At 42.3% G+C, this 23,704-nt stretch overlaps 6 protein-coding genes across 7 annotated transcripts in view; 3 read left to right on the top strand and 3 right to left on the bottom strand.

Moving 5' to 3' along the window:
* LOC131881246 (transmembrane emp24 domain-containing protein eca-like) overlaps positions 1–2,560 on the top strand; it is a 2,814-nt gene extending 254 nt beyond the window's left edge. The window contains exons 2-5 of the mRNA XM_059228057.1: positions 1–129; positions 1,039–1,259; positions 1,930–2,076; positions 2,141–2,560. Coding sequence (XP_059084040.1) covers positions 1–129; positions 1,039–1,259; positions 1,930–2,076; positions 2,141–2,290 — 647 coding nt within the window. The 3' untranslated portion in view covers positions 2,291–2,560. The remainder of the gene's footprint in view (positions 130–1,038; positions 1,260–1,929; positions 2,077–2,140) is intronic.
* Positions 2,561–7,213: 4,653 nt separating this feature from the next.
* Positions 7,214–9,262, top strand: LOC131881248 (uncharacterized). Its single transcript, XM_059228059.1, has 3 exons — positions 7,214–7,927; positions 8,600–8,833; positions 8,938–9,262. Exons 1-3 carry the CDS (start codon positions 7,877–7,879, stop codon positions 9,076–9,078), a joined length of 426 nt encoding a protein of 141 aa, XP_059084042.1. The 5' UTR covers positions 7,214–7,876; the 3' UTR covers positions 9,079–9,262.
* A 731-nt stretch (positions 9,263–9,993) lies between these two features.
* Positions 9,994–11,107, top strand: LOC131881250 (uncharacterized). Its single transcript, XM_059228061.1, has 3 exons — positions 9,994–10,107; positions 10,194–10,385; positions 10,471–11,107. Exons 1-3 carry the CDS (start codon positions 10,090–10,092, stop codon positions 10,636–10,638), a joined length of 378 nt encoding a protein of 125 aa, XP_059084044.1. The 5' UTR covers positions 9,994–10,089; the 3' UTR covers positions 10,639–11,107.
* Positions 11,108–11,113: 6 nt separating this feature from the next.
* Positions 11,114–13,430, bottom strand: LOC131881235 (5'-nucleotidase domain-containing protein 1-like). Its single transcript, XM_059228042.1, has one exon. It carries the CDS (start codon positions 13,019–13,021, stop codon positions 11,243–11,245), a length of 1,779 nt encoding a protein of 592 aa, XP_059084025.1. The 5' UTR covers positions 13,022–13,430; the 3' UTR covers positions 11,114–11,242.
* A 131-nt stretch (positions 13,431–13,561) lies between these two features.
* LOC131881239 (acetyl-CoA acetyltransferase, cytosolic-like) lies at positions 13,562–18,246 on the bottom strand. 2 transcript variants are annotated; one of them, XM_059228050.1, is made up of 9 exons: positions 17,742–18,246; positions 17,338–17,469; positions 17,117–17,238; positions 16,915–17,027; positions 16,615–16,814; positions 16,305–16,537; positions 16,049–16,237; positions 15,413–15,575; positions 13,562–14,624 (listed from the first exon to the last, which is right to left on the bottom strand). In XM_059228050.1, the coding sequence occupies exons 2-9, from the start codon at positions 17,384–17,386 to the stop codon at positions 14,506–14,508; spliced, it is 1,188 nt and encodes a 395-aa protein (XP_059084033.1). In that variant the 5' UTR covers positions 17,387–17,469; positions 17,742–18,246; the 3' UTR covers positions 13,562–14,505. The 2 variants fall into 2 exon arrangements, with proteins under 2 accessions (XP_059084033.1, XP_059084032.1); XM_059228049.1 differs by having other exon boundaries at positions 17,338–18,246.
* Positions 18,247–21,197: 2,951 nt separating this feature from the next.
* Positions 21,198–22,950, bottom strand: LOC131881247 (gamma-aminobutyric acid receptor subunit beta-like). The gene is made up of 5 exons (XM_059228058.1): positions 22,309–22,950; positions 21,932–22,241; positions 21,722–21,795; positions 21,436–21,588; positions 21,198–21,356 (listed from the first exon to the last, which is right to left on the bottom strand). The coding sequence occupies exons 2-5, from the start codon at positions 22,213–22,215 to the stop codon at positions 21,274–21,276; spliced, it is 594 nt and encodes a 197-aa protein (XP_059084041.1). The 5' UTR covers positions 22,216–22,241; positions 22,309–22,950; the 3' UTR covers positions 21,198–21,273.
* Between the last annotated feature and the right edge of the window lie 754 nt (positions 22,951–23,704).

Genomic DNA, 23,704 nt, shown 5'->3' with positions numbered 1-23,704 from the left:
GGATGCCCGTGGGATTCTGGTTGTTGTTGGTGTGGTTGCCGGCCTTCGTATCGCCCTTGTACTTTCATATTGCTGAGACCGAGCGAAAGTGTTTCATCGAAGAGATCCCCGACGAGACCATGGTCACGGGTGAGCATCCTTATCGTATCGTTGGTTCGGGTGTAGTCCATAGGTTGCTGGCTGGAAGTCACGGGTTAATGGGGAAGCACGAGAATCAAAAACCGTAATGAGAGGTGGAGCGAAAACATGTCAAGGCAGCCTACTATATCAATGTGAACATCAGCAATAGTTGACATGGCCCCCAAGATCTTTTATTCTTAAAACAGACTGACTTGATGATGAAAGGCCTTTCCACGCCTCTGGACTCGGTGAAGTTGAGAAAAAGAGCGTGGATTGAAAATTCACAAATCAATTATGTGGCATATTTGAGAGTTGACAAGCAAGACCTTTGGTACGTTGACTGTGCCTGGATGCCGAAGACATTAGCCCCTCGGAGACGGACTCTTCTTTTGGTGGCTTTTATGAAACGAGTTCAATTTGAAGACATGAAAGATTGAAGCCAAGTAAAATATTGATTTACCTAATACGGATGACACGATTTGCTTGGCAGCTTTCTAGTTGTCAATGGTTTTTGCCCTGGGATTAAGATTCAAAGTTGGCGGCCAATGTTTTATGAAGACTTATTATGAAGATTATGAAGATGAAGGGGTTTGATACATGAAATACTCCAGCTCTTATTAGGAATGACTTAGAAGGCACAATTGCTGGAAAAAAGTTGGGAAATTTCCGTGATCTAACCGGGCCTTAAACGCAATTCTGTGTCATTTTCCCATTCGCTTTTGAGATACTAGCCTATCTACTGCAGACATTGCTTTATTGAAAACAATGGCTAATTTTTTTCTCTATGCCGTACACGCTGTCCATTTTGAGCCCAATCGGTAGTGACCAATATTGAGCGGCTTCTCTTTGAGTCTTGGTCCAGGCAGCATTCCCTGATTGCCCCTCTCTGAATTAATACGTGAGCGTTTAATGTTTTAGGAAACTATAAGGTTCAACTGTACGACCCTCGTACCAACGGGTTTGCCCCCTCCAGTCCGGGGATTGGCATGCACGTTGAGATCCGTGATCCTGATGATAAAATCATCTTGTCCAAAGTGTACAGTTCCGAGGGTAAATGGACGTTCACATCACATACTCCGGGTGAACACGTCATTTGTTTGTACTCAAACTCCACCAAATGGTTCTCAGGGACCCAATTGGTAAGTTCCCAAACATCTCTTGAAGCAAAATGAATTTGCCATGGGTCCCTTATGAGTAGGTAGAATCTGACCAAAAATGTTTTTTACACAAAAAAGCTTTTTTTTTGTTACATATTTTAGGATTTTGGGACACCAATCTTATCATTAAGTGGGCAAAAGTGCCCAAAGCAATAGCACTAGACTCTCAAAAATAATCAATTTTATGCTGTACCATAACATCGGAATCACTTAGAAAGTGGCCTAATGTCAAGTATTTTAATAAAGAACATTTAATTTCTTGTCAATAAAATATAGAAGCTCAATAGATCACCCAGTATATGCAATCGTTTTCTTAGAATTTAGCAACAGAAAAAGGCAATAAACAGGACTAACACTGACCTTTTGGCCATGGCAGCAACGTTCTTCCAATTCATCGCCTTTTTTTCGTTCATTCCAAACATTTTTTTCCCCATTTTTTCTCGACTTTTTCGCACATTCCTAATTTTTGTATTCTTTCAACTTTTTTGCATCTATGTTTTCTATCTATTTTCTATATTGTGCATCTATTCCTTTTCATCTATGTGTTGCTTGATATGGAAGTCAATTATGAAAATGACATATTTGGGCCAAAAATCCAAGATATTTTGTCGGACCCTACTTATGAGTCACCTCCAACCGTTTGTTCTTTCAGCGAGTTCATCTTGACATTCAAGTTGGCGAGCATGCCATCGATTACGCGAATGTGGCTCAAAAGGAGAAATTATCTGAGCTCCAACTCCGCGTCCGACAGCTCTTGGACCAAGTTGAGCAAATCACTAAGGAACAGAACTATCAACGGGTAAGGTCATGGAGTATTTTTTTAAGCCTTTCTGGACAACCGTTGCTTCAATTTGTGATTTCAGTACCGGGAAGAGCGATTCCGTCAAACGTCGGAGAGCACGAATCAACGTGTGCTGTGGTGGAGTTTAGGACAAACTTGCATTCTCGTGGTCATGGGAGCCTGGCAAATGCGACATTTGAAGAGTTTTTTCGAAGCGAAGAAGCTCGTGTAACGAGGACATTCCATCAAGGACACATACTTTCAACGTCCAAAGAGTGCTTGTGCGAGTGTGTAACAGCTGTGTTTTTCGTTCAGTTTCTATTCTTCCATCTCTCGCAACTTTCGATATTGTCACGACTCCAGAGAAACCGATTGTATCATCACACTCGAAACGCTTTTTTCTTTTTCCATTAAAGGCGTGGTTCGTTCGAATGTCATTTGCGAATGATACTTTGTTAATCCCATTTGCTTTGTTTCTAAATAAATCGAATCCCCCACCCAATATTAGTTGTTGTCCCATATTACAAGATATCTGCTGACATTGATAATGTTATTTGGAGAAAGAACTCTGTTGTGATATTTAACGAAACAAAAACAAACTAATTCATCACCATGCTGTGACTTGTCAAAGTGGAGCTTCCGCTCCTTCGCAGGAACTTGTCATTTTGACCGATCCCTTGCATCTTCAAAGAAATATATATCGGCATCTCAAAAATTAAGGACTACTACGAAAGGCCACAACCAAGGATTGATTCCACTTGGGGATAAAGTTGTGTGAATTAAGCATACGTTGCTGCTTGAGACTGAATGAGGTTTGCAATTACGTAATTGTCAAATCTATCCGACTTGTTGGAGAACACAAGGCCATTGACGAGCTAGATGGCGCTGTTTGTATAGAATAGAACTATTATCTTAAAAGTAAACATAAACATTGTGTGGCAATCCCAAAGAAAGAATCTCAAAATTTCGGAAAAGAGGAAAGGGAATAAGGTGTTTGCGATCTGTGAAGTCATGATTATGGAACGAATATCTCAGCAGATCATTGAATTAATTGAAGCCTTTAATCAACAGTTTTTGCACCGTTCTGAAAACAGAATAATATTCAATAATACTACAACTGAAACACATGACTAAATGATTAAGGAGTTTTTCGAAAAAAGAACTGCAATCCCATTACATTTTAAAATGGTGTAATTGTAACGACCCAAAAACTCGAAAATTGCTCGGTAATCGTTCCTTTTTCACCCTTCAGAGTGGCCTTTAATCTTTCGTTTTTCTCTTAACAACTGAGGAAATTGAAGAAAAAAATTTGCTTAAAGGCAATCTCAACAGAAATTCCAATTTGTTGAAATTTTCATACATCCTGAAGAAAGAAGTTCAAGGCTGAAAATTGTGCTCGTTTTTAACAACAATGAGTGTGTTTGTGGTTTCAAATCTTGCTATATTTGCACTTCTATAATGTTCATTTTTCCTCATTTAAATTCTATTGAATGGGTCTACCTGACCCAGAGCAAAATCTTCCTTTCCATCAAATTTCCCTACCCGCCCCATTTCTATGACTTTAAAGCACTGGTTTCTATCTAACAAGGAAGCTTTGTAAGCTCCAGAAATTCTAATACTGCATTCAGAGCTCGAAAATTTCTATTGCCGTCTTTCCATGGTGACTTTTTGCACGGATGGTTGCAAATCTTTAACATTCATTAGTTAAGACCAGAAAAAGATCGTAGTTTTAGATGTGAAATATCTATGAATAATATATAATCCAGAAGAAGGTAATACATTTAGTACTGATACTCGGCAAGTACTTTAAAAGAGGCCAAATGTTTGGAAAATACTTAAATTTCAAAAAGCCATAGGTCATGTTATCCTCATAAGATTCATACTGTTGAAGTAGATCCAATTTTGAAAAGAACTGATTTTCCATTGGTTTAGCCAAACAAACATGGCCACGAATGAGAGCAATGCAGTGCTAAGCAAATAAACAATATCAATACTCATTAGTCATTGCTAGAGACGGCCACAATATGCATTATCCATTTTATGGCATAAAACAGATTTATTCGCATACATTGCATACTTAGTATTTTCATACATATTTTTATGCATATCTGGGGCGTTTTGTTTAAGCAAATTTCATTTCGCCCATCAATGGCCCCTAACAAACCCGTGTCAAGGCACGCTCCTGTACTGCCTCATCCGGACACAAGCCTATCACGACACGCCTTGTTTTTCTCATACTCACTTCTCAACACGCCGCCATCTAGACACGCCCCTGCCTCGCTTAAAGACCATCCTGACCCCACAACCAACATGTAAGAAGTAAGGTGCTTTTCAAAATGAGGAAAATTTTGACAAAAGAAGCAAGTGAAGCCTTAACAGATGGAGAAAATCAACTATTTTGGTGCCAATGGCTTCTACAGCCATTCGAGCACATATTTTTTCTTGAGATTGAACCTTGGGCAATTCTCTTGGGGCCCCAAGAGAAAGAAACCAAATGGATTTGATGGTACTGAAATCAAAGGCATAACTGCTTTTGAGTTAGGCAAAACAGGATAAAAACAACGGAAATAACATGTAAACGTGGATGGAGCGGTTAAGAACTGTCTAAATAGGTAAATATTGGATTTAAGTAAAGCTTTTCGATTCAAATCCCTCCCACACATATGTCGGTGGCCCCACTATAATCCAGATTCCAATGGTCTATGGATTATTCAATGGAATTTTGGTTTGGTGCAATAAACCCCTAATCAATAGAAAGGCTACTGTTCGAAATTCCTGCTATTTGCCATTCCTGTTGGTTTCAAAATGGTTTTTCCAAGTGTTATTAATTTTATTGTCAATTCTTTTGATTTATCGGTTTCTAACTTTTTTTCACTTTTCAAGCTCAAATTTTTGGATTGAATGCATAATTTAGGTTTTAATGCATATTGAAGTACATAATTTCGATTAAAATGCATATTTAAGTGCATATTTTGGCCGTCTCTAGTCATTTGTGTAACATATTGGAAGGAAAATCTCAAATTTTAGGACTGTTTGAAACAAACATATAACCATTAATTTTTCAAATTATGGTCTTGTTGAGGCCAATAAACTTGAAATATTGGTCATCTTAATTCTAGCAAAAGCAATTGTAACGAGTAGCTCCATTACATTATTTTGTCGAGTAACGGTTGGATATCGAATGACTCTTTTTTTTGGCCCAAGTAATTGTAACTGTAATCCATTCTCGGTATTGAGAAACTTTTAACGTACTAGTGCTTGGTGAGAACAGTTTAGCCATACACCAAGGATTGAAGGCCATATCTTTAATCTGGGGTGCATAAATTTCAAGGTTACCTACAGTATAAGCCCCAAAACCATAAAAATTACGCGAATACTCAAAACACAACAGATATTTTTTTTTTGTAAGCGTTACTAGATTTGTACCATTACTTTGAGTTTTGAAGGAAAATGTTTGAAATACGTTTTAAATGCACAGTGGATTCATTTCATCATCTGAAATTTCTTAATAGTACTAACTGGATGATCATCTATTTCAAACTCCTCCGTTTTGAAAGCAAATGTAGAGGCATTACGTTTATACACAACGTTTAAGTATAATCCTAGGTGAAATGCAAAAAAACATTGGACAGAACAACCGAGAGTGCTTTGAAAAAGATGGAGCACGAATTGCCTTCAGTCATCGTTAAAAAATTGGTGTCTCGACTAATACTCTCAGATGTAATCTACATATACCATCTATCCCTTGTACTCATACGCACTCCACGTAACTGCAGTAGAAACGAGGAGAGTGCATTCGGAAAATATGAAATGGTTCACGAAGCGCGTCTCATGCTCTTTTCCTTCTCCCATGGCAATTGGTAACCACAAAATTGAAGTGTTAGGCAAGAAACTTAGGAAGCGCCAAGTTTGCTCCCCGTAGCCATCTTGCTAATGATGGTGATATGGTGATGGGTCCGTTCCTTTTTTTCTCTTCACTTCACTTCCAATAATACATGTGGTTCGGGCGAGAAGTGACGCAAATCATGCGTCAAACCATTACGTACGGACATGGTGCTAGCATTTTAACTATCTTTCACGCCTTTTCTGATAGATAACAATGTTTGGAAAGTTTGAAAGATACCAAGATTGATGTGCTATTATTTGGATCGTTCGATTTAAAGGTCAATGATTGTGTGTGATGAAATGATTGGCTTATTGGAGAACTGCGAGATGAAGCTATGGAGGAAAACCTCGGAAGTATTAATAAAGTATGAAAAAGATGATTTAGATGAAAGATGGCATTGGATTTTCATACAATTGAGAAATCGTGTGATTTCAAAAGATGATTCAAAGTAGAGAGGACCATTGCATAGCAATAGTCAGTCTTGCTTTAATGGATCGCATCTGTATATCCTTCGGCGTACAGTATATCAGTTTCAGGACAAAGAAATAAGATGGTATGAACTCAGGAATACCAAGCCAATGGAAATGGAAAGAAAATCGTTTACATCGTAGCTTTATTTCAACATCACTCACTACTAGCGTCTCACTCAAATCGACAAAATGTATTTAGATCCGCTTTTGAATGACTATATAGTTGTCTTATAATCAAAACATGTACTTTTCCTATTATTACTTATCTTAAGCTTATCAGTGGCTTTTAGAATTGGCCCTGCAATCACCTATCATGTAGACGAATGTACGTGCACAAACATTGTACATACTTACTATTAGAGAGGCGTCAGAAAATAGTTTTTGGCACTTAAGATTTTGACATCTTATTGATTGGAAAGCTGTTTATGAATAAAGTCATCGTTTTGAATGTTCTGTCAGATTACGAGGAAAATATAACCTAGCTATCTTTGTGGCAGAGCATTGGAACCGTCATAGCAACCCAAAAAGTTGATATCGTTTTCATGTGTCAAGTATTCCGAGGATGAGGCAACTTTTATGATGGCTTTACGGTCGGGCCAAAAAAAATCGTGTCAAACCATGAGAAAATGGACCCCTTATTTGCTTTATGGTAGATCTCCGAGAACCATAGGAACTAAAACCCAGACCAACCACCGATAGTTCTGCGTACAGTTTCTCTATCGAACAAGGATAAAGCGCTGAATGTCCTAAGTTAAGTCTTAAAACACATTTACAATTTGAATTGTGAATTAGATACCCCAAGCGGAGTTTATAGAAATACATATCAAGCCATCATTTAGAATACCTGACCCCCGGACAGATGTGTTCGACGCAAAAAAGGATGCAAACAAACTGAATCACAAGTTCTCAAGACTTCATTGAAATTTTGATGTGATCTAATTTATCAAATCATCGCTCGTCATTGAATTCTTTGCCAGGATAGGTGCTTTAAAGCAATTTCTTCTATCGTCGAGAGCGACCATCTGGCCGAGAGATCCTCAGGGTTACGTAAATCGTCTCGGGGAGGGACACAAGGAGTGGAATCGTTCTCTATCTATAGTGCATGCATACAGTACAGTCCCCTCGATCCTGGGTTATCCCGGTAAAAGCCAGGCCAAGTGTCACGAAGCTACCGACCACGAGCCCGACCAGGTGGATGGCGGTGATGGAGGTGGAAGATTTAACTCGTACAAGTCAGACCGAGGGCAGTCCTTATGTCGCGGAGGAAAATAGCGGGTTGTTATTACCCGTGCATTTCGGCGGTTGTGTTCTTGCACAAGAAAAACACGGGATGCTCGGTCCATGTGTATCCCACCAACGATCCATCCACCTGGGCCAGAACTAATGGTTCGCAGGGTTCGCAGGGTTCGCCCGACTTTGGGCAAGGACATAAATTTGGTATAAATAAATCCTTAAGAAAGCAATGGAGCATCAGTCTCACAGATCAGTTCAACAGACCATGAATTCCAGAGTGGTAAGTAACCTGAAGAACTTTCAACAAGTAGTCTTGTAGCACATTTCATAGCGAGTGATTTCAACGATCTCCCTCGAAACTGTATTGACGTGAGACAACCAATTGGTGAAAGGTTAATGTGACAAGCACACAATGAGCCAGAAGAGTGATTGGCTTGGCCTAATCAAGGAGGCATCATATCTGCCATCTCTATTACGAGGAAAGTGATGATGGACTGACTCATTGGAGGTGCTTCAACCTTCTGCCGTTGAACAAGTGACAGTTAAGGTTTTCGACTGGGTTTCTCGGCGATTTCTAAAGCAGCCTCACTCGATCTGTCGACAACTATGTCGATCTCACTCGATCGCATTTGTGCAGCCTCACTCAAGCCAAAACGATCTGCATGTACAAAGGTCACAAACCTCGTTGTACGTAAATTAGGTTTCGTTTCACTCACCTGAGGGGAGAAAGTAACGACAATCTCCACAAAGATAATCAACCGAAAAATAGCGGGCTTTTGTACTCTCTCGAAACAGATCGACAAGCCTGATTGGGGTCGAGATGTTGAGAGCAGAACCAATTTAATCCAGGATGCCAATCCTTTGCAGCAAGCCTCAATACTTTTTCGGCTGCCGTGTCCAGATTTCTCTGCTTGCAATCGCACTCTCATATCCACTTCTATTCCCATTGCAGCTTATTGTTTTTACCGTGGCCATGTTGGCCATGGTTGTGGCCTATCCTTATCCTCAGGATCAAGCCTTGAACATCCCTCATCACGGACCAGATGGTTATGCCAAAGACAAGTACTTCCAGTACATCAATGTCCCGGCTGAGAAGGTCTTCGAATGGGGATACCGACGTGGAAACGATCCCAAGCACTTCAGAGAGGAATATCTCAGTCAAAAGGATCACACTTTCAAGGCTAAGGTATGCAATCCATTGGAATTCGAAGAGATTTCTTTTCGAAGAAAAAACGCAATGACGTTGCCATTTTCGTACCTTTTATCACCGCCTTTGTTTATCTCTTTTAGGTGAAATGGGGCGATGCCCATGAGGGATACGGTGAACATTTCTACGATTACAACCATGGACCTCAATACAAGAAGGACGAATACCACCATTCTGAGCCCGTCCATCACGAACCCGCCGTCTACAAACCTATCCGTCGTTAAATCAAAAACTAAATCATTATTTCTTCTATGCCATCCAATGTCTCGACTACAACATGGTGATTTCAATTTCAACCATCCGTTTACTATATAGGAAATAAAAAGAAACACAATAGTACATCCAGCTCAATCGTTTGTTCATGTACGTACGTACTACTTCAAAATAATGACGGCGTAACATTTCGATTCCAATCGGACCTTCAAACCAGACCTCTGAAGTGACCAATCGCTGATTAACTGTCTGTCATTTGGTCTACACAATCTGACTCATCTCCTTCGTGTTGAATCAAAACAGAATCGAGATGAAACGACATTTTCTAAATAAGAAATCCGTTCACCGTCCTTCGTAGTTACCGTTTGAAAAGTCATTTTCGGCTGCTAATCCATCCAAGGCCTTTTTACGACAAGGTTTCTTTTTCAAATCGACTCAGAGCTACGTATTTGAATTCTGAAATCGGTAGAGAATGTGAAGCTGAATCATTGATTTGTCATTAGGAGCTAAATTCAATGCTGCACTCCCCAGGACAATACCATGGTACCATAAAAAAAGAGGGCCCTTTTCCGGGAAAGAAAATATATCGAAATCATGGTAAACCCACTGGAAGCATTGGTGCCCACATGCGTGTGACATCGTAAAGACGGAGTCGACGCAGTACTTGCGTGCATGATGATTGTTCAGTGGATGCGAGGAGAGAATCCTCGCCGAAAGTTGAAGCCATAATATTAGAACGCACGTTTTGCCTGGCGTTCCCTCACCCACCAGAGTGTGGATAGATAGATGGAGACATGGAGACATGGATAGTGGTTAGATAGTTGGTTGCTTGGTGGATGGATGGATGGATGGATGGATACACGATTTTGGAGCTGTGGGCAGCCAATGGCGAAGCGTCGTGCTCGGGAAGATCGACGCTCTCTTTATTGCCATTGTGACGCAAGTGAAAACATCTGAGGATTCTTCCTATAAAATCGCCGCCGACGTATCCAATGCATTAGTTTGGAAACTCGGTTCACACAATGAAGATAGCTATTGCTGTAAGTTCGTTCAGCGCTACTTCTCAGTGGCAACGGCTCGTCCTTTGTTCAGGAGTGACCTTTGCTTCTCCTCTTCTCTCTTACAGCTGGTCGTTGGCCTTTGTGCCGTGCTCGGATCCGCCTATCCCCGTCCTCAGGATCACAAACAACCCGATGGATACTTCCAATACGTGAATGTACCCGCTCATAAGGAGTATGAATTCGGATGGAACAGAGGCAACCCGCATCATTATATCTCCAGATACGAACAAAGCAAAGACCATCGATTCAGAACCAGGGTAAGCGATCCACTTCGATACCACTAAATAAAGGTTGTTTTGGAGGGCAAGATAATTGATCGAGATATCCTTGCCTACCCTCTAGGTCCGTTGGGGAGACAAGCATGGTGGATACGGTGAGCAATACTGGGAATACAACCATGGTCCCAAGTACAAGCACGACGACCATCATCACGCCGACAGCTACGGCAAGGACGACAAATTCCCCTCTCCACCCAAATACTCGGGCGGAGCCGGAGGCGGTCCCATCTAAACCGATTGGAGCCCACTGACAATGACGTCCCCCCACCGTCTGCATGATAATGTATAGGCTGATTTTCCAATTCTAGCTCTCTTCCAATTTCCTTTCTGTTTCAAAGAACATGCCCGTAACATTTCTTGTGAAGGTGCATTAAATCTTAATTACCCCCGGAAGCCCCTCTTCTTACCTCTTAAAGATGATGGAAGTGGTAGTAACAACCAAGCTGCGCTTCTCGAACATCCACGACCATCACCACAACGACGACCACCACCCTCATTACCATCATTAACTGCTGCAGTAGGGAAAGTTTTGGTAAGGGTCCTTCGAACGCACGACGATCGTTCATGTGTCCCGAGGAAGTTCAAAAGTGAACTCAATTCTAAACTTTCACCTAGTAAAACCACAAAAGGGGGGGGGGCCTGTAATAAAACGCGTCTTTAGGTAAATGCGGAAATTGCATCCACAGAACGCCAGAATCCACCCAGTATTACACTTGCTATGTATCTATTAAGCGAGTTTGAAATAAAACAGATTGAACCAAACAACCAAGACCAACGTGAAAAGTAACTTTTTTGAGTAGAACAACCAACATACGTCCATTCGTATTCAATCGTATTCAATCGGTCAGACACACAATGGGGACATTCGTATGAAGGCTTAGTGGCTCTGCCGGAAAGAAACCGGAACCCACCAAGGTACCATTTTTGTCCCTGCCAAACGCGGGAAATTGGAAATCAATGGGATAATCCACAAACACCTGGAGGTCTGGAATGCACATCTTAGCGTAGTCTCGAATGAGGCATCCCCAAAGGGTATTGATGCGATCGGTGCCTTTGACAAGCTCGGCGACTGAATCGGCAGAGACGCTTTTCGGCAGATCGTCCGGAGCTTGAGTGGGCGTGTCACTCCGACGGCCAGAATTAAGCACAGATCCGTCAAACGACTTAGAAGACCCGGGCATGGTCATCTTATTGGCCGAAGATCTCTGGATCACTTCTGAGGGAGTAAGAATGGTGGGATCAGCGGGATCACTCTTCTTGAGCGAAGCAACGCGTCTCAGATTCATGGCTCGATTCACTTCATCCTCCATGGCTTGAGAGGATGTTGGGGTGGTGGTATTTCTTGGGGTTTTCGACCGACCCTCAGTCCCGGTGGAGTCTTGTTGGTGGTTGGACCAGTTTCGAAACGAAGACGCTCTGCCCATCACCACCGACCCTTTCTTTTTGATAATCCGAGAATCAGGGTAAAAGAAGTAACTGCCCCATAGGGTCGATACAATGTCTTTGGTATGGGTATGCGATGGAGGATGATTGAGCATGCCCTCGGCGATGAGCTCCTCCGACACAGCGATGCAATCCACTGTGGTGGTGAATTTCTTGGGTGCGAGCACGTCCTGCATGACATTGTCCCCAAAGTACAGACTGGTAGAAGGCTGCCACTCGGTAGCATACTCAAAGAACTCGTTCAAATCATTCCAGTTCCCTTGGGAATAGTAATCTCCAGTCTCCAAGTCCTCCCAACCCTCGAGGGACTCGACCTCTTTGGCTCCTTCCAGACGCCAAAACGGCCGCTTCTCCACGAAGAACGAGGGCTTGCGCGCGAAAAATATAACAATATCAAAAAGGTCTTTCCAGTCGTCTCCCAAGGCGTAGGATGCCACGTGGGAGGCGAAATCGAAATGGGATCCAGTTATCACATACAAGTATTTTCCATTAGCTCTGAGCATCTTTAGCCATTCCCGGAACTCGGGGCTTCGCTTCAAGATATACTTCTCCGGGTGAGCTTTGAGCTCCGGGAAGTACCCGCCTTGGTCTGAGGCAAAATTGGTCCGCAAGAACATGTCCTTGAGACCTTCATGGATATCCGGCCAGAAGAAATACTCCTCCATGGGCTTGCCTCCATTGTTAATCTGATCTAAGACGTCCACCACTCGAGCGCACAGCAATGGAGCCGCAATATCAAAGTAGTCCATGAAACTGTGCAGAAGTGGACTGAACTCGATCAGTTTCTGGGGGCCGTTCTCACGCAAATGCCGCGAAAACTCGTGACCGGGATGTTGCTTGCGACACCGTCCATAGACCCGCTCGATCTCTTGATCACTGAGCCGTTTGGTGCCATGACAAGCAGCTAATACAAACCCGTCGTAATGGAGCCGTAAGAGGTTGCCTCTTTCGCAATCCAAGGTGAGGCCCTTACACACAAAATCGAGATCTTGATCAAAGTCTTTGGATCGAATGGCCGGATCATAGCCTTTCTTTTCCACCAGAAACTCCGCTAACAGATCGAACTCCAATCGAACCATGGGCCCCACGTTGTAGCGGCATAAGGTATGATCCAAATCGAAGCCGATGCAATCGTAACTCTCCAAGCACAACGTTTTCTTCAACCGGGTCATGATCACCTAGCAACTTGATCCGTCATTTCACTCGTCCGAGCATGAACATCCGACAATCTGTTCAGCTGGACTTGTCAGTCACCGCCGTGATGTCATTTCAGGGATTCACTAGACAACTAAGGTCTCTATTGTCTAGCATATCAGGTTGTTGATGATGATGGCGATGATGATGGTCCAGGTACACTCACAGCAAACTGAACATTGTGCATGCACGTGTCCACAGCCTTTTGAGGGAGAGTGAGATCCAAATTCTTGTCCCACAACTCGACGTACTCCACTTCACTTGAAAACTCAGTTTCAAGCATCTCTCTGCTTACTTTCCTTCTCTCGTTTGTTCATTCGTTCACGCTTTCGTGGTGTCTTTCTCACGTCGAAAGTCTCGGGAGGTCGACTATAAATAGTAGACACATCCTCCGCTACTAACTAGTAACGCGGGACAGTTAAACAGTCAAGTGGAGCATCGGGAACGTTGTTCCTGCGTCTCTTGGTCCACAAACAGTACAGTGTGTACGTATGGAAGGGAATAGTGGAGGCTCGACATGAAAATCCAAAATTCATATATTTCTTATTTGACATAATTCGAATCTAATACGAATAGATTTATTCATGGGAAACTTGAAAGCTAGATAAACGGAAAAAAATAAATTTATGAGGGGATTATTCATTGAAAACGGAACATCATCGGGGCACATGTCAACAAATGTTATTCAGTGAACCAAAGCCGGAGTGCTGAATGACGAAACCTACCCATAGTACTCTAATGCGAATTCACGACAGGACAAAAGGGATTCTTGCGGACTTAAGGTGATAGATAGATGGAAGAGGTCGAGCGAGCCCAAGAAAATGCGAAATTTCGTACATCTGCCTCAAACGGTCAGAACAGAAGAAAAATGAGGTGGTCACGACCTCTTCACAATCATGTCTTAATGTACGTATATGAGAGTTGGGACTGGAGTCAAATCGTCCCATACATCAAGTTCGCTCCAAATTTGGGTCGTGAATCTGTCACACCCTATGCTTTCAGAGTGAGAGACCTACTACATTTTACTAAGGCAATGGGGTGGAAAATTTGAAATCGGTTTCTCTCGAGCTGAGAGCCGACCGCCCCCCTCAGGAACAGATTTCTTACCCTAAAACTGACGTCGGTGACTATTTGAATTGTACCTTGAGCCCCCAAGACGACAAAACTCATTCTGATTTAGACATGATCTCACGGTCTGACCCTTTTCATGGGTGTTTTTCCTTGATAATTCTCTTGACTGGATGGAGCCAGAGTGATAGTGGACATTCTGGAAAGCCGTAAGTCGATACGGGGTCTAGGTTTGACGTCGGTGAGACATGATACTACTAGCTGAACTTTCGAAATGTTTTGAGTACATTTAGGGTCAATGGTCTGGGCTCATTGTATTTGAAAAGGGTTTGGGTTTGATTCAGCTAATATACATGTTTATATATTGAGAAATGCGTAGGAAAGTGGCTAGTTTTCAAGGGCGCTCAACGCACATGGCCACCCCCATTCCTCCTCCGATGCACAACGAGGCCACACCTTTCTTCATATTAAGGCGTTCTAGCGAATGAATCAAGGTCACTAAAATACGGCAACCTGAAAAATGTAGCATCCAATTTAGGTAGTAACATGGATTGTAAATGAGTTTTCCTCCTATTCGGCCTGCTCCGAGTCACACCAATTCTTGAATCCGTTTTCATAAATCTTCACAAAATACGAAAAGCAGTTCGTTTCCATTAAAGAATTATTTTTTCTACAACATTTGATTGGGACGTGGTTTGTTCTAAGATAACCGAGTGTCCCAATAAGATTGATCCGATTTTTCAAACACGGTATCACGGTATCACGAAAGCTATGACATTCGACTTCAAATTAAAACCGGTTTTACGTGACTGTGACTTAAATTTTGCTGTCCAGAACAATAACCGCGAGACTGGTGTTATCGGGCGAGGTGGTTGAACTTGCTCATATTCAGCGACAGCCCGTGAATTGGGTTCAAACAAGCCTAAAATCTGGTTAGGATCTAAATGGGACCAAACTACGTGGTTGACTTGGACAATTCACCCGGGTTACAAAAGTGGCTTTTTGTGTTTGGGGTGCTAGCGTAAAAGAGAGGCGAACCTCGCACGGCCAGCAAAGCTAACCATCACATCTCATTTCCTGAGTCTTGAACATGTACTTCTACCCTCGCCCAGAATTGGCAATTTGCACCGAGCCTGGAGAACCCTGGATCTGGCCTTCGTGCCCAACGAAGGTTTAGCCCATGTTTTAATCATCTTAGTTCATACGATGAATGAATGGTTCGGTGACAAAAAATGTTTTCTCCATTACAACTCCACATCTCTAGAATGCCGTGAAAAACAACAACTCATGTTAGTGCTCACCTGAAGCTCCAATCGGATGACCAAGAGCAATGGCCCCTCCACTCACATTCACTTTCTTCGGGTCGATCTTCAAATCTCTAACCACAGCAATGGATTGAGCGGCAAAGGCCTCGTTTAACTCAAATAGGTCGACCTCATCAATGCTCCAACCGGCTTTGGAAATCTAAAAGTTAACGCTCAAGTCACATTTTTCCAGGCGCTTTATTGTGTTTTGTCACAAAACTGTTTGCTGCAGGGATGCCAGGTTTTACTTCGACTTTTATTTCTCGCCCTGGATTAGAGCACCTCCCGAGTGCTCTGTTTAAAATTCAAGAATAAAATACAAAGTTTAATAAGAAATTGTAGTTAGATTAATCCCTGTTCACATATTTACTTGTTAAGAGACCCGTTTAAAAGCTGAACTATCAAAAAGCTTATATATTGGCCCCTTGTCTTGATGATCACTACGTAACTTGTCAAAAGCCGTGACTCCTTATGGAAGTACCTAAATATCCTAAAACACTTGATCTCAGCTAGCCCGGGATTCGAACCGACCATGTTGGAAAATCAGAAAAAATGGTTGGTCACAATAATATGCCCTACGACATAGTTCACGGCCTATGATTTCTTAATAAACGCGAGGAAATCGATTCTCACCGCTTTCTTAACCGCCGGAATGGGTCCAGTACCCATGATTTCTGGGGACAAGCCCACGCTGGCCGAAGCCACAATCCTGACCAAGGGTACGAGATTACGCTTCAGAGCCTCCTTCTCAGACATGACCAAGACAGCGGCAGCTCCATCATTGATGCCGGAGGCATTGCCCGCAGTCACAGTTCCATCACTCTACAACCGGAGAGGATAATAGCTACTACATCACCGTTCAATTATGACTTTGGGATCCAACACTTACCGGCTTAAATGCTGGCCTGAGTTTTTTCAGCCCGTCCACGGTGGTCTCGGGTTTAGGAAACTCATCTTTGGCCACCACGGTCAGTTCACCCCGTCGACCCGTGATTGTATATGGGACTATTTCTTGGTCAAAATGGCCAGCATCTTGAGCAATCTTAGCCTTGGCTTGCGAATCTGCGGCAAACTGATCTTGCTCTTCGCGAGAAATATTCCATCGGGCAGCCACGTTCTCAGCTGTAAAGATATGGAGTGAGCCAATGAACCACACTAATATTAGCCACTGGAGCGTGGGACCCATAGGACACCCTCACCCGTGATGCCCATGTGAATGCGGCTAAATGCATCCGTGAGACCATCTTGGAGTAGGAGATCCACCAGCTCTGCATGGCCGAATTTAGTGGGATTCCGGATGTTCATGGCATGAGGAGCTTGGCTCATGGACTCTTGACCTCCGGCCACCACCACCTCAGCCTCACCGCCTCGAATGGCTTGATCAGCCAACATCACGGCTCTACATACACCATGGGATAGAAGAATGACGGTTCATTAAGGTTCGACAGCTGGCTTGGTTGATAGATCTTAACCCGTCCCCCATCCATCACCTTACTTACTTGAGCCCGGACCCACAGACCATGCTCACATTCATGGCAGGCACCTGAAACGGAACTCCGGCCTGCCAAGCAGCTTGTCGAGCCGGATTTTGCCCTTGACCGGCTTGAAGCACCTAAAAAATGAAACCAATTATCCTTGCGGTCAAAGGCTGTGTGAATGGGCCAGGGATGCAACATGTGCTCATGGATCATTTCGAATCACCTGTCCCATGATGACTTCCGAGAGTTCTTCAGGCGGAACAGCGCTGCGTTTGAGCACCTCCGAGATGACATGACTGCCCAATTGAGGACTGGACACTTTGGCCAAGGCCCCCAGGAAATTGCCTGTAATCCATGATTGATTGAAAGAAACAGTTAACCCACGTGCCTCAAGGATCCCATTTCAATGGAGCTTCTTGGACTAGGAGCCACGGACGTACGTACCTATGGGAGTTCGGGCAGCCGCCACAATCACACATCGGTCTGAATTCATCTGCCCGCTGGGGATGGTCCGGAGGAGCCTTCACTTGACCGAGTTAGCACGAGCTAACGATTAACTACTTGGGACACGTCGATCTAGTAGGCAGTAGGCACCAAGCAGTAAGATACAGTGGATGGATAGATGTGTGTGTATGCATCAGCACTTGGTTTGTTGTCATCGGCAGGCAGAGCAATCAATGGTGCGAGCACGCAACAATGTGCGCCCATCCATGCGCATACGCACAATAGATAAATAAAGCGAAAATAACGGTGGACGTTATTTTCCAATTAGCGGGCAGTTGTGGATACAAGCTTGAAAAATTGGGGCGCTAGTTTATTGGTGTACAATAATTTAGTCCGACACTCACGGCCGCCAGGTCTGGTAGGACAGCCTCGTAGTTTCTTAGGGAAGGTAGAATCGTAGAATGAAGGCAATGGCGGTTGGACTTGGTTCACCTGTACGTACGTCAGTCAACAAGCTCTTTGGTTCAGATCTTGAGTCCGCCAGGCCAGCACTCCTGCATGATAAGGAGAAAGAATGGGAAGATCCCTAGATTATCGATAAATCGCCCCACAGGAGATGGACATCTTGCCTTAGGTTTGCCAGAAACCTTCAGCCTCAAACCTGCCCTTTGATCTTGACTGTATCGGGAAATCACCGTGCGATGGCCTCTGATTACCGGCTGGATTTCGATTACCTCAGAGGTCCTGCTTTTGTTAAAACTTGACCTAACCTTACTTAAAACGACATGAAACACCAATACACTATGTATGTAAACCTTAAATCAATTGGTCAGCACAAACTTATAAACTTGTAAAACACGGCGATGTAGTAGCTATTATCATATCTGGTTGTAGATGATGGAACGGTCAACTCCGCCAACAACAATCTCCGCCAGGGCGAACTCGGCCATGATCAAGTCCGCCATGATAAATTCTGAGTTATAGTATGGAAGTTCGCAAAAACGAAAAAGGGCTCTTATTACACATTACTTCTTGGTTCTCTAGAATTCAGATTCGGCCAAACTCAAGCAGTCACTTTTCAAGTTAAATTTCTCGTTACTTCAGAACATAATCTTTCAAGCAAATTTCCCCCGAGCTTTGTATTAATAAAAATGAGCCCTCCCCTTTGATGGACGTTATTGGGTCATAATAAAAGCATCTTTTTGCTTACAGGGCCAACGGGGCTTTTCCTGTATTTCATCGTGTATAGAAATGTATGACACATATCGAGGTTAAGTCTGTGTTGCAGTGATTGGAAAAATCGAGATTGATCGAATTTCTGCCACTTTCTGCCACAAGTGGCTGAAAATGGCAGAAAATGGCAGAAAGTGGCAGAAATTGGTGGAAGGTGGTCAAAAATGGCCGCCGGTGTTTAGAATGGCCGATTTTGATTCTAAAAGATGTCAAAGACACGAAGGATCATATGGGTTGGATAAGTTCTTGAAGTGTCTTTTGCTACAAAGCATATTGATATAGCATTGGCTGAAATGCAAAATGTTCCTCAAATATTTATATTCATGCTGTCTGATGGTTGATTAAATTGATAACAGTATCCATAGACCACTTGCAGTATCCAAGGCCTAGCCACAATAATTACAATTTTTTTCACACTCATCAAAATGGTTATTGAATACGATTTAACTTTTTTTAAATTCAATTGTCATCATTTTGACATTAAAAAGTTTAAGTCAAATGGCATCCCTGACTCCAATCGATTGCGGTGGGAAAATTCAAACTCGATCACACACCAATGACGTCTAGGGATCTCTTAGTGACACAATCCCGCAGAATTCATGACTTCAAGTTAGATTTTCCAGAGGGCTCCATTTTACGAGCTCTCCTTTTCTCTTCTATTCATTGTTCTGATTCAAAAGGTTACTGTTATGAACTGCATCTTCTTGTATTGACAATGCAAAGTCAGATTCGCGAAGGAATGACCATGACCCAAATAACTTTGCAAAATAACTTAGATCGAATCTACTCCTAGGTCACCGAGAGTAATATGACCTATAACAAAATTATATTCAGGTCAATGGCCGTGGGTTCGACGCCATTAAAGGCTTTATCAGTCCCGATATGAATATGGCGGAAAGCTACTAAACAGGTCTCGTCCATGAAAGATTTAAGTGTATTCCTCAAACTAAACGGAAAATTTGTAGAGCATACCCACTTGAATGTTGGTGGAGTTTTTCAAACGAGTCGTTAGAGATATATTGGACGTTGAAGTCCAGAGAAAGTATTGCCATGCTAATTTTGTACTTCGTCTATTTGACTCTCCTTATTTTCTTGAATATGTCCCAAGACTGTCTGCAACCTAATACCATATACCTTAACACAATAGCATGACCTGTTGTTATACATCATTCATTTACTTAACTTGATTGACAATTTCAGGACGCTTCAAAATATGAGTTTGACCTCTCAATACGAACGAAAGGTGCTTTGCATCCTGGTGGCATTTCGACGGTGACGCATTACTCAAATAGATTTATCTTGCTTGTTAAGCTGTGCTCTTTGGCCAAAAATGATCTGTATATAATAAAATTCAAAGCTAATAGGAGGTGGAAGTTATGAAGCTTGATTATAATCAATAACTCGTTTTCACTACAACCAACAAGTAAACGATCATGAAATTGTAGAGACAGCAGAATAGAGAAAGATAAAGTTGTCGAACAACAATAGTGCACCTCAGAGAAGGGGTTTCCATGTCAAACAAATATGAGAGAAGTTTGCACCAACTAGTTTTCTGCCTTATACTGAGTCACGTTCTTAAAAGAGAAACTGATTACCCCGTTTGTAAATAGTCATATTGTAGTTTGTATCAAAAGGCGAGTTACTTATTTACGTACGTAGATGTCTTACGGCGGAGTTTGGTGCATGGACTGCATTCAGTACGAAAAAAAACGCTCAGCGGAGTGGTGAGTGGATGTTCATTCTGAGTAGCCTTCAAGCCTTAAACCCTAGGGAAGAGCTTTTAAAAACAGGTAAAGGACTACATGATAGTAGTAGTGGGCCATTAAATCGAATTTCAAAACTATTTTAAATTCCTAGCTGCCTAAGTTACCAATCACAGGTTTGTTGATCCGGTGCAAGGAAATATAAGAAGCATTTGATTACTGACGTGACACAATTTTATGCCTTGGAAGCTCCCACAAACGATGCCATTGCACAAGCACACGGCTTAGAAGGAGATTATTTCAGAAGAAAAACATTAAAGTAGAATGTTGCTATTCAGGGAAATGAAACATTTAGAGCACCCTACTTCAAATATATAAGCCCTGGTAGATAAACGTTATTCTCCACCGATTTGTTGGCAGTGCTCATTTTTGTAATTTGTGACAAAACATTAAAAGGCTTAGATAGAGACTTAAAGGGTTATTGATATGGTGTTAGGTTAGGTTGGGTTAGGTAAGGTNGTTGCTATTCAGGGAAATGAAACATTTAGAGCACCCTACTTCAAATATATAAGCCCTGGTAGATAAACGTTATTCTCCACCGATTTGTTGGCAGTCCTCATTTTTGTAATTTGTGACAAAACATTAAAAGGCTTAGATAGAGACTTAAAGGGTTATTGATATGGTGTTAGGTTAGGTTGGGTTAGGTAAGGTTAGGTTAGGTTTGATTGGGTTAGGTTAAGTTTAAAAGAGTAGCACCGCCAACTAATCGGTGGAGAATAACGTTTACCGCCCTGGTATACCTACTGCTGCTTTGGATAAATGAGCTGATACTTGGATGTCCACCTGGCTGATAGGAAATTGGGGCCAGAATCACACGTGTCATTCGTCACTTTCAATGCTAAAATAATCATACAAAAAACCAAATGTTGCAAAAACTGATTTATTCATTATCTACATTGTAAGATTAGATCAGGAAGCATAGCATCTTGTTCACTAATCCTTAAAGGTCATCAGATTCCGTTTCCTCTTCCTCTCCCTCAAATTTCTCCAATTTGAAGTTCAACGAAACCTTAGAGTATTTTCCTGAAAAAGACAAATCCCACCCAATCAAGGCCGTGATCAGAAACAGAAACATATTACGGGCAGCATCCATGTGACTCACCAATGTCAAGCTCAACGTGGTCATTGACAGGGGTGCTCTCAATCAATTTCCAGCCGTTATTTTTCAACAACTTGATGGCTTGATCGGACACGACCATCGAATCGGCCTCAAAATCTTTCCACGCGTAGGAAATGTCAGTGGCTTTTGCACCAACTAGAAAGAGTAGGAAGCGGGTGGCTTTAGTTGCATCAAGGAGAAGTAGAAAATAACTAACTTTTTTAAACGACACTATGTTGTTTCCTTCACTTTTTAGTGCAAATTAAACATGTTATGGCAAGAGACTCACAGCTTTCAACCTGGAACGAGCAAGTCACCTCCGTATCTTTCTTGGACATGGGACAGATCAACTTGGAACGGAATCTACATTTCAAACGAAAAACTCAACGTGAAAATTCACGCAAAACGAGATCTACTGTACTTAAAATGAATTATACCAGAATAACATCAGCAGCAGAACAAGCATTCAAAACCGACATCATTTACATACTGTGCGTACCTGGTCGATCCCAAAACCGATCCATCAGCCTTCACTCTCAAGAAGGACCTTCCTTTGGTCTCAGGAGCATCTTCGCTCACCAAGCCGTTCTTACTGTTGACCACAAACGTGTCTGGGATCCAAATCGGGGTATCCACGAACATGTCCCCCAAAGTCAGGATGGTCTCGTCCTTGTCCTCGACCTCGGTCATGGCCAATCGGGGGTCCACCCAGAATTGACGGAAATATCCACCAACAATCAATTGTTGACGATAGGAACAGATGCTTAACTCTTGGATGTACATTGAGATATTAACTTGGACTGGTCCATCTAAACTCAGGAACACATATCTTGTTTCATAACTATCCCTCAATATCTATAAGAAGACATTTCTTACTCTCTTGGCCGGACACCGGTGGTGGTCTGAACCGCTTGTCGTAATTGGAAGGAATGGTTTCTTGGGCCAACCATTGCTCTCGAGCCTTGTATGAGAAATGGCGACTAGGAATATTTCCAATTTTAGCAATGAGGAGGAATATGTTAATTTATATTATTCTTTATTAAACTTACGCATCGGTGAAGCTCAATAGAGCCAGAAGGAAGAAAATGTAAGCTTTCATGATGGAACACGTTTCTGAGAACACTGAATAGATCGTAGTGGAAGGAAAATGCTTTTATAATGAGGATTGAATAATGTTAAGTACAGTAAAGTACTCTTCGTCTGTACATTCCGGTTTGGCCCAAACATACAACAACTTGTTGACTTTGTTACTTGAGGGGGATAACTAAGGTACAGAATAGCTATAACGTACATCAAGTTCTCCAATCGATTAAAAGCTGAACGCACTGAATTGGGATTAAGAAGGGTAGTATTGATCTCAAAAATAAGCTTGTGAAGAGATTTTATTTCCTTTGCCTCTCAGGTTATATTCGTTCAAGTGAATAAGAATCTATTGTGGCATCAAGTAACCAAAAATCACTGTTTTGCAAGCCCAATTCTGTTTTGCCATGTGTACGTACTTTGTGATTTTGGGTTAAATGAAATCCGTACGAGGAGACAAACAGTCAAGATCAAGTCCAAAGAACATTTCCTATTTTCTTTAGCCCACTTTTGCAAAGTTCCCTTGTTTGAAATTCAGTGGATTCAAAATCATAACTTGAAGAGGCCATAGTTTCTGCGACCATAAGTTTCAGCTTTTAATTCTGTTCGGATGTTAATATTGGAGTTGGGGCGTGTCCGGACTTGAGTCCGAGTGCACTCGAGTCTTTTGCTCGATTTTGGAGGAATTCACTGGACACTAGCCTTTTAGAAAGGACTCAAGTCTGAACTCGTCACAATAAATCATTGTTGTTGTTTTTTAAATTCGCAAGACCAGTCTTTTGGCGTGACCTGATTCTAGTAAAAGACTCTGCGTGTCCGGACAAAAGTAAAATAAAATCCGAGCACGCGTACGAGTCCAACTTTTCTCGGATTCTTACCCAGCACTAGTTAATTTGCTGGAAGATACCAGACTTTATCAAGTTATCAATACCTGAAAAACTTGCTGCTTTGACATTGTGACACACGGAAAATATAACCTACTCTTCGCGGAAGGCTCAAATTAGCTATTCGGACATTTAGGCAAGCGCTGGTACCAGCAAACAAACTTGCCTGCCAATGCCAGTGATGCAAAATTGGCGTTTCAAACTAGTTTTCACGAAACTGACCTTTCCTCATGGTACCGTGAAAGAAGAGTCAGCCACTCAAAAACGTGTTTGTAGCCTCAGAGCTTGCCTAAGCGTCCCCATACTTT

The sequence above is a fragment of the Tigriopus californicus genome, chromosome 5, assembly GCF_007210705.1.
Source record: "Tigriopus californicus strain San Diego chromosome 5, Tcal_SD_v2.1, whole genome shotgun sequence".
NCBI lineage: Eukaryota > Metazoa > Arthropoda > Copepoda > Harpacticoida > Harpacticidae > Tigriopus > Tigriopus californicus.
Note: the sequence above shows the minus strand (reverse complement) of the source record. Positions and strands in the feature narration are given on the sequence as shown.